Source organism: Octopus sinensis, linkage group LG2, assembly GCF_006345805.1.
Source record: "Octopus sinensis linkage group LG2, ASM634580v1, whole genome shotgun sequence".
Taxonomy (NCBI): domain Eukaryota; kingdom Metazoa; phylum Mollusca; class Cephalopoda; order Octopoda; family Octopodidae; genus Octopus; species Octopus sinensis.
In genome coordinates this window covers 202,662,649-202,674,093 of record NC_042998.1, presented here as the reverse complement: position 1 = coordinate 202,674,093, position 11,445 = coordinate 202,662,649, and the positions used below count along the sequence as shown (strand labels likewise).

The 11,445-nt window shown below is 36.5% G+C and overlaps 1 protein-coding gene across 1 annotated transcript in view; it reads left to right on the top strand.

Annotated features, from left to right (window-relative positions):
• The first annotated feature begins 5,513 nt into the window (after positions 1-5,513).
• LOC115227374 (homeobox protein 2-like) overlaps positions 5,514-11,445 on the top strand; it is a 45,299-nt gene continuing 39,367 nt past the window's right edge. Inside the window, exon 1 of the mRNA XM_029798235.1 lies at positions 5,514-5,621. Within this exon, the coding sequence (XP_029654095.1) occupies positions 5,514-5,621 (108 nt within the window). The remainder of the gene's footprint in view (positions 5,622-11,445) is intronic.

Sequence of the window (11,445 nt, the reverse complement as noted above, 5' to 3'; positions counted from 1 at the left end):
TGCAATTGATATTCGCCACAGCCAACGTGATGGACCGCGTCGTACCGCTACATCTGTGGCCCAAGAAGTGTCTTCTGTTACCGGAAAGTATGTATCTATCCAAACAGTTCGTCGAATTTTGAACCAGTGTGTTCTTCATGGACACATTCCTCGTAGGAAGCCTCTCCTCACTAACAGGCATAAATCAAGCCGTCTTTCTTTTGCCGAAACCTATGTGAGTAAGGGGAAGGAGTTTTGGAATAAAATTCTTTTTTCTGACGTGACTAAAATCAATTGTTTAGGTCATATGGTATTAAATGAGTATGGCGACGACCAGGTAAAGATAATAACGACAAATGCATAGTGTTTACCTTTATATATATATATATATATATATATATATATATATATTATATATATATATATATATATATATATATATATATATAATTTTTCTATAAATATTTTTTGCTACCCTACGATATTTTAATTAATTATAAAGGTTTTTGGCAAATTTTGAAAGAATATCGGCAATTTATTTACTGCTAGATAGTTCCGCATTTGCTCGGAGGATTCGAAAAATTATAGCATATAGACACGAGGCATGTTACTTATCGCATCGTGTCTATATGTTGATCCCTGGTATCCTGCTGACGAAGCAACGCCAGATGTAAATTAAAATTATTTTATTTTAATTTATATAAAATTGCAGAAACTATGCATAGTCTAGGAAAAATGAGGTAAATGTTTTTTTATTTTTCATTCCCTTTCAGAATTGCAACTATTAGTGGCTTGGAGTTTTAACTGCTCTTTCTAGTGAGTCAGATGTCCTATTATTGGTCATCTCTTATGTGTTTAAATGTACACTGTAAGATATATATATATATATATGTATGTGTGTGTGTGTGTGTAATATACAATAGCATTAAACTTGTATTAAACATACGCATTCATATACAATACCAATATTCGATTTTGAGCTCCACACATTCAGGCACCAGTATGCCAATACAAATAATTAACTATTTTCGTACGTTTATCATATTTAACCGTTTATATCTTACATATCTACATGGTGTATTTATATAATGCTAGAAAACATTTCTCTGTCTGTGTGGGCAATACTCGAGGATCTACAATAAAGAATATGTGGAGAATTATCTCGTTAAATATATTTTGCTGCATGTGTCCTACATGATTACAGAAATGAGAAAACAGAGTATGTGAATAGACAGGATTATTAACAATTGTCGAGCATGTATTTATAGAGTATTAGTGGAGGCGCAATGGCCCAGTGGTTAGGGCAGCGGACTCGCGGTCATAGGATCGCGGTTTCGATTCCCAGACCGGGCATTGTGAGTGTTTATTGAGCGAAAACACCTAAAACTCCACGAGGCTCCGGCAGGTGGTGGTGGTGAACCCTGCTGTACTCTTTCACCACAACTTTCTCTCACTCTTACTTCCTGTTTCTGTTGTACCTGTATTTCAAAGGGCCAGCCTTGTCACATTCCGTGTGTCACGCTGAATCTCCTCGAGAACTACGTTAAGGGTACACGTGTCTGTGGAGTGCTCAGCCACTTACACGTTAATTTCACGAGCAGGCTGCTCCGTTGATTCGGATCAACCGGAACCCTCATCGTCGTAACCGACTGACTGCGTCCATCCATATAGAGTATTATAAAAAGGCTGGTAGAAGGAGTGTAAAAACATTTTGCGGAACAATGAGACAAAGTTCCGTGGGGAATTCAAGTTAACTCTGCCGCGGGGTTCCAATAACAGTGGACAAAACTTAGATCTTTCCCGAACCTTCGAACTTACCATAGCCTTCGTTTAAATACAACATGAAATCGTGGATTCATGTAAATTACTTTATTGTATGTATGTATGTATGTATGGTATGTATGTATGTATATATGTATGTATGTATGTATGTATGTATGTATGTATGTATGTATGTATGTATGTATGTATGTATGTATGTGTGTATGTATGTATGTATGTATATACATATGTATGCGTGTATATTTTTGTATCTTTTAATACATTTAGTATGTATGGAGGAAAATATTCTGAAATCGGAGAATTGGCCAGAGAATAGATTCCGCTAAAAACACTTCTTGTACCTGATGCTTAATGATGGATTAAGCTTAATGATGGATTAAGTATTCCACTCAGTCTGTAACAGAACGCAAAAATCCGATACAAGGTCTGCCAATCCTCCAGTCTAACGTTCTATCAATTTCGTCGATTCATCATGGTAGCAAGTTTTCTCTGACGCTAAACGGATGAAAGGCAAAATTGTCGCGAATTAAAAAGGCCAAGTGTTTAAATATATCTGTAATTTATACTTCTTGAAAATATTTGTTAAGTCTGGAAAGAATTGTAAAATATCTTATATTCCAATTGTAATTTTTCAATGAAAATGTGATTTATACGTTGTACAACCGTCTTCCCACCTGCTATGTCGCTTTGCGAAATCCATCTTCATTCCCGTAAAATAATATTCCTGTCTCACCCATTAAAGTTATTCATTTCTATTCGACTTCTATTCATTATTAAAATAACGCACTCATACTCAGTCGCACAACGCACGAATGCTATGTTCGTCTTCGCCGTCAAAGACGTAAATACTTTTAAAAGAATGATAATTTAACGTTAAAGCATTCTCGACGATATTTCCCAGCGATTTAAGTTACGAAAATTAATATTAACAATGCACATGGCGGTGAGCTGACAGGATCATTAGCATGCCGGGCAAAAATGCTTGGCGGCATTTCGCCCGTCTTCTCGTTTTCAGTTCAAATTCCGCCGAGGACGACTTTACTTTTATCTTTTTCAGGGACGATAAAATAAGTCCCAGTTGAGCAATGGGGTTGATAGCTTTGTGCTTTGAAACTTATATTAACATAGGCGAAGGAGTGGGTGTTTGGTGAGTAGCTTGCTAACCAACCACATGGTTCTGGGTTCAGTACCACTGCGTGGCATCTTGGGCAAGTGTCTGCTGCTATAACCCCGGGCCGACCAATGCCTTGTGAGTGGATTTGGTAGACGGAAACTGAAAGAAGCCTGTCGTATATATGTATATATATATATATGTGTGTGTGTTTGTGTCTGTGTTTGTCCCCCTAGCATTGCTTGACAACCGATGCTGGTGTGTTTACGTCCCCGTCACTTAGCGGTTCGGCAAAAGAGACCGATAGAATAAATACTGGGCTTACAAAGAATAAGTCCCGGGGTCGATTTGCTCGACTAAGAGCGGTGCTCCAGCATGGCCGCAGTCAAATGACAAATGACTGAAACAGATGACTAAATACCGGGCAAAATGCTTGGCGGCATTTCGCCCGTCTTCTCGTTTTCAGTTCAAATTCCGCCGAGGACGACTTTACTTTTATCTTTTTCAGGGACGATAAAATAAGTCCCAATTGAGCAATGGGGTTGATGGCTTTGTGCTTTGAAACATATATTAACATAGGCGCAGGAGTGGGTGTTTGGTAAGTAGCTTGCTTACCAACCACACGGTTCCGGGTTCAGTCCCACTGCATGGCACCTTGGGCAAGTGTGAGTGGATTTGGTAGACGGAAGCTGAAAAAAGCCCGTCGTATATATGTTTATGTGTATATATATATATATATATATATATATTATATATATATATATATATATATATATATGTGTGTGTGTTTGTGTGTCAGTTCCCCACCCCAACACAGTTTGACAAACGATCCTGGTGTGCTTATGTCCCAGTAACTTAGCGGTTCGGCAAAAGATAGCGATAGAATAAGTACTATGCTTAGAACGAATAAGTCCTGGGGTCGATTTGCTCGACTAAAGGCGGTGCTCCAGCATGACCGCCGTCATATGACTGAAACAAGTAAAAGAGTAAAGAGTAAAGAGTAAAGAGTAATGCATTAGGTATATATGTAATAGTAATAAACCAGCGGCTTCAGGGTTCGAAATTCTGTTTTAATATATTAACGTCTCAAAATCCTATTTCATCACAGGATATTATGAAATGAAAAACAGAGACAAAAAAGCATAGTCTGTGTACTTATCTGTCCATCAATTTATATATATTTCTTTATTACCCAGAAGGGGCTAAACATAGAGGGGACAAACAAAGACAGACAAAGGTATTAAGTCGATTACATCGACCCCAGTGCGAAACTGGTACTTAATTTATCGACCCGTAAAGGATGAAAGGCAAAGTCGACCTAGGCGGAATTTGAACTCAGAATGTAACGACAGACGAAATACGGCTACGCATTTCGCCCGGCGCGCTAACGTTTCTGCCAGCTCGCCGCCCTTGCCAGCTCGCCGCCCTTGCCAGCTCGCCGCCCTTGCCAGCTCGCCGCCCTTGCCAGCTCGCCGCCCTTTAGCTTTGTTGCTATGGCAACAGTCCTGATCAATTTATATACGTGTGTGTGTGTATATGTGTAGTGTGTATGTGTATGTGTGTATATATATGTGTAGTGCGTATGTTTGTGTGTAATCTGGCGGTAACGGAGACTAGCTGTTTTCAGATAATCCTTGTAATGTGTAATGTAAATATTGTATGTATATTAGTGGTAGAAGCACTCCGTCGGTTACTACGATGAGGGTTCCGGTTGATCCGATCAACGGAACAGCCTGCTCGTGATATTAACGTGCAAGTGGCTGAGCACTCCGCAGACACGTGCACCCTTAACGTAGTTCTCGTGGGATATTCAGCGTGACACAGAGAGTGACAAGGCCGGCCCTTTGAAATACAGGTACAACAGAAACAGGAAGTAAGAGTGAGAGAAAGTTGTGGTGAAAGAGTACAGCAGGGATCACCACCATCCCCTGCCGAAGCCTCGTGGAGCTTTAGGTGTTTTCGCTCAATAAACACTCACAACGCCCGGTCTGGGAATCGAAACCGCGATCCTATGACCGCAAGTCCGCTGCCATAACCACTGGGCCATTGCGCCTCCACATATATGTAATAGTAGTAAACCAGCGGCTTCAGGGTTTGAAATTCTCTTTTAATATATTAACGTCTCAAAATCCTATTTCATCAAGGGATATTATGAAAAAAAAAACAGAGACAAAAAAGCATAGTTTGTGTACTTATCTGTCCATCAATTTATATACGTGTGTGTGTGTATATATGTGTAGTGTATATGTGTGTGTGTCTGTATATATGTGTAGTGTGTATGTTTGTGTGTAATCTGGCGGTAACGGAGACTAGCTGTTTTCAGATAATCCTTGTAATGTGTAATGTAAATATTGTATGTATATTAGTAGCAATAGGACGTTATGCTTCTATGAAAGAATATACAATCCCGGAAGTCGCGACTTGGTATTTGTGTGTAGCTTTTACTGCAGCAAATATTCTTTATTCTCAAATGAATAATAAAATATTCAAACGTCTTGCTGTAATTTTATTCCATAGAGATGCAAACAATATAAAACTATGCTGCTTGTATTTTTTTCTAGCGCGATTCTCAATTTCACAACAGAATCGTAAAATTCGCTCTCATTAAATGTAACGTCTCCCGCGTGTCTGTATCTTTAAAATGATTCAGGATTTTCTGACTTCTGTGTCAGCATTGGAAAAGATATACGATGCGCAAGTAGAGTTTTCTGTTGAACCAGATGAAATGAAAGAAGAATACTTACAAGAAGTAAATAGATTTATAATATACAACGGATTTGTTTCTCGGTTATTCATAACATGTCCGCTTGATTCAATTTTTGCGAATAAATACTGTAGAAAAGAAATTAAAATTTGGATATGTGCATATAACTCATAGTCCAGCAAATTTTGTGTTGTGTTATTGAGTGAATAATAAAATCTGAACATAATATATATATAGTCATAGAAGTGGCTCTGTGGTAAGTAGCTTGCTTAGGAACCACATGGTTCGTGGTTCAGTCGCACTGCGTGGCACCTTGGGCGAGTGTCTTCTACTATAGCCGCGGGCCGACCAAAGCCTTGTGAGTGGATTCGGTAGACGGAAACTGAAAGAAGCCCGTCGTATATATATATATATATATGTATATGTGTGTATATGTTCGTGTGTCTGAGTTTGTCCCCCCCACCCAACATCGCTTAACAACCGATACTGGTGTGTTTACGTCCCCGTAAATTACCGGTTCGGCAAAAGCGACCAATAGAATAAGTACAAGGCTCACAAAGAATAAGTACTGGGGTTGGTTTGCTCGACTAAATGCGGTGCTCCAGCATGGCCACAGTCAAATGACTGAGACAAGTGAAAGAGTATATACACACACACACACACACACACACACACATATATATATATATATAATATATATATATATATACATATATATATATACATATATAATGTCTGATCTATACGTATCAGGACTGTTGCCATAGCAACAAAGCTAAAGCACGCACAGTAAAACCGCTTGACACAGATTGAACTTGATCTCTGCTGTGCACGTGCACTAAGTTTTAACGTTCTATCTCACTTCCGCTGTTTACAGTAGAGCTTGGGAGTAACGGGTGTAACGTGTGATCGTCGCATTGACCCTGACAGAGAAAATTGTCATGGGGATATCTGCTCAGAGGCCTACGTAAAGTTGCAAAAAGTGTAGGGAGAGAGGTGTATGAGCCGTGCACGAGCGGACGAGTGGAAAAGTGGTTCAAACGTTTCCAAGATGGCCGAAAAATCTCGGTAGTGACGAACATTCTGGGAGATCTGCAACCAGCAGAAGTAAGAAAAACATGGCATATGTGCGTGCCGCTGTGAGGGGAAATCGTCGAATCATATATATATATTTGAGTGTGTGGGTGTTGGCGGTGTAAATGAATATATATTTCTTTACTGCCCACAAGGGGCTAAACATAGAGGGGACAAACAAGGACAGACAAAGGGATTAAGTCGATTACATCGACCCCAGTGCGAAACTGGTACTTTATTTATTGACCCCGAAATGATGAAAGGCAAAGTCGATCGGCGGAATTTGAACTCAGAACGTAACAACAGACGAAATACCGCTAAGCATTTCGCCCGGCGCGCTAACGTTTCTGCCATCTCGCCGCCATAAATGAATATAGTTTTGTATATATGTATATCTATGTATGTATATTTAAATATAGAAAACATGTGTGCAGTTATCTTCCCATTGTAACTTGATAGTTGAGAGTAGTCATCACCTTTTCCTATTTGCGCATATATTTATATACATCCTTGTATATATATATATATATATATATATATATATATATAATATATATATATAAACAATATATATATTGACGATTTGTCTATTTTCGGCATATTTGGCGTTAGAATTTTTTTCTTTTGCCCTTGTTTGTAAGTTGTTTATAAATTTAACCTTTAAAGGTATTTTTTAATATGCTGACTATTGATAGAAATTTTTTCGAAAAATGTTATCCTATATTAGATGTATATATATATATATATATATACATATATACATGTTTGTGCTTGTATGGGTGTGTTTATATGCGTATATATATATATATATATATATATATATATACATAAATATATATATACGTGCTTGTATATATATATATAAACATGTATTTGTGCGTATATGTGTATAAGTTTGCGCGTAAATATATATGTGTAACTACGTGTGTATATGTTCGCGCGCGCGTATACATATATGCGTTTGTTTATCTATTTCTATATATATGATGTTAGTTTCAAATTTTGCCCCAAGGCCAGCAGGTTCGGGAGAGGTAATAAATCGATTTCATTCGACTCCAGTGTTCAACTAGTATTTTTTGTATCGATCGCAGAAGGACGAAAGATAAAAATCAACCTCAGCAGAATTTGAAACTCAGATCATGAAGATGGGCGAAATGCCGCGAAGTATTTTTCCCGTCTTGCTCACGTTGCGCCAGTTCGCTGCCATCACTATATATGCATAATATGTACAGTAAGTTTGCAGTTATCTTAGCATTACAGTATTTTGTATTTTGTTGTGGATGCTAATTCATGTTTGTGAGTGTATTTATCAATGCTGCTCAATGTGTGTGCTTGTGTATATGCGAGTGTTTGCATGCATGTGGATGTCTACCTGTATGTGTTGGCTAGCATGTATATCTATTTACGTATATGTATAGATGTATAGTATATGTAGCATGTGTGAGGCTATCTCAGTATTATAATTTTGTGTGTGTGAGTATGTGGATGTCAATTTAACTTAGTTTGGGAATTTATGTATGTCTATGAGTGAGGGGTTTCGATGGAATTTTTGAAGGAAGGTGTGGATACATTCATAATGTAGAATTTATGTGCTAGCCTCCTATCTTACTGCTATCTTCGCCATAAAATTCATTATTGACTGTCATCGTACGATTAATGCTTTGATCCATATGATAACTTCTAATCGACTTTATTATGATTTATTTTGATTTAATTCTATACATAGTTATTATGATTAATTGCCTTAAAACCTACCGGAAATATGAAGTGAAAGCTTTAGGTGTTCGGCATACATCCATATTGTAACATCCATACGTATTTGACTTTAGCAATTGAAGTATGTCACAAACATATTTTAACTAACCTTGAGGCTACACGCTGCTTGGCGTTGCTATTACTGAAAGTGTCACGGCCTTGGCGGTCTATTGGTGCAAATCAGTCAATGTTGTTGACTGTATCTTGGTTAAAGCTACGGCTTTGATTAGGTATGTTCAGAGTTTTTCTCTCTTCGGAATGTTTGATTGATGCCGGCTAAGGAGCAAGAAACATCAATATTTTAAAATTAAACTGGTGGCGGCATTTGACAGATACAGTCTTTTTACACTTTTTTACCATAAGAGAAAATTTTATTCTCCATAGTAGCTGCAGTTAATTTGCCTTTAGCAGTTGAAATTTGTCACAAGTATATTTTAACTAATCTAAGATTCGTATATCTATCTATCTATCTATCTATCTATCTATCTATCTATCTATCTATCTATCTATCTATCTATCTATCTACTATCTATCTATCTATCTATCTATCTATCTATCTATCTATCTATCTATATATATATTATATATATATATATATATATATATCCGTCCATCCATCCATCCACATATATATATATATATATTTATATATATGTATATATAATTCAAACAAATTCCAACTCTGTTTTTTATGTCTTATTTATATTCTTTATAATATTAATGTAGAATATAGAATATATAGTATAAATAATATGTATAATACGCCCAAATTGTGAAGAACTGTATGTTGGCCAGACAGGTAATGCACATTCAGAGCGCTCGCGTGTGCATCGACAACAAATTAAATACCCAGAAGTCCGCCAAATACCACTGAGTAACCATTTGGCAATATGTGGTCGGAAAACTTTTATGATATTTCCATTTCATAAACTTTACAACCTGAATGAAATTAAGAGAAAGCTGAGAAAAAAGGACTTTATTAAGAAATTCTAACCCAAGCTTAACAAACAAAGATTAAATTAATCTTATTTGGTGTCTAAAAATCTTATCCTCTATAACCAAAACAAAAAAATCTCTAAAAAGTACTGCTATCATAAATTTCAAAATATAAACATTGAAATATGGTTTGGCATCATTTCTAAAAATAGCCAAGCAACTACTACTGCTTCCTACAAGAACATATATAAAGGATAATAGACAGCCAGTCAACCACAGTTGAAACACTCCTGTCACAACCTGGGACCTCGAAGACTGCTATAATGCAAGAAAGTATACTAGTCTCTTAATATTTTATATTTTATATTCAATATTACATCTATACAATAACACGATCAATACTTCATTTCATTTTACTATATACATATTATTTAAACTATATATTCTATACTCTACATTAATATTATAAAGAATATAAATAAAACATAAAAAACAGACAGAGTTGGAATTTCTTTGAATAATATATATCCCTCTATACATAATCATACAAACCCCCTTATATATATATATATATATATATATATATATGCTCCCCTCCACAAAACACCACCAGATGGACTCTGTTGAGACTAGTAAAAAACAATTATGAACTTTTTTATTACACTGAAGTTTTTAAAATATTTTTGATAATGTTCGTTTCTTCAAGAAGAACTGAAACATAAAACATCTAAGAAAATTAAAATTTATGTTACATAGTGTCGTTTTCAAACTTCTTATATATATATATATAATATATATATATATATATATATATTCCCTGTATATTGGTCAAACTGGAAGGTGTTGTGATCGGTTTGCTGGTTTGTCAAACACCTTAGCGACATCATGTTCAGCGATAACAGCCCGTTCTCGCGACACTTCAGCCCGACTGGTCATTCGAAACTATATCTATCTGTGTTCGACCTAGTTTTTGACAGAGGTCACTTAGACTCCCGTTTCCGTCGAATGAAGGAATTTATTTTCTCTTTTCATTCCTCAGCCCCGTCATTGTTTCGATTTGTCCCTTCTCTTTATTGAATCCCTCCTCCACGCACATTTACAATTCAACATACATATGAAGCGAGCAAATAGCAACATGACTGCCCCAAATCAAAGTATTTAGCAGGACTCCACTTTCGAATGCACCTGATTTTATCCAGACTGCAAAACTGGTGCAACGTAGAATGATGCACAGCATTCCACCTATAAAGGACAGTTGCTGGACGGATGGAGACCGTTGTCGTACAAAACAAGAAGTTATACCAATTGCATCTTCTGTTTACTCAATCGATTATTACTACATACATAAGCAATAGTCCGAACATATCAGAGGGATAACCTCCAGGAGAAAGAAAGAAGAACCCATAGAATGGTAGAAGCTATAGCCACTCATAATAGAAAGGAATGCTGGTGGAATGTCCCAGTGAAGACAATAAAATGTAAGCACAACGGATCTGATAAAATGATTTGGGATAGGGAAGAGAAACTGTGTATAGGTGTAGAAATTAGCTGCTCAGAGGATGTTAACATAAAGCTGAAGATCAGTGAAAAAGAGAAAAGTTTCGCTGAACTATTGAGAAACCTGCTGTTACTCTATCCAGATTACAATTTCAGATTTATACCTGTAATTATTGGGGCCTCGGGATATATAACACACTACCTACATACCAATCTTGAGAAATTAGGCTTCCAAAACCAGAAAGAAGAAAGCTAATTCGAAGACTACAGATACAATCCGTCAATGGAACTGTAAAAATCTGTATAACTTTCTCCAGATGGTTATCATTTAAATATACATGAGCATGTCTAGGTATGGAACTATATCCAATAGAATACATAGATAAAACAAAGCATACATATCTGGACATATACATACATTCATCCATCCATCCATCCATCTATACATATATACATGCATACATACATACATACATACATATATACATACATACATACATACATACATACATACAGAAATACCCTGTTGTTGATGTTGAAATTCCAATGAAGGAGCCTCGGATCTAGGTTAGAAACCGGCTTTCTCTATTGGGAAGAAATCTTGAAA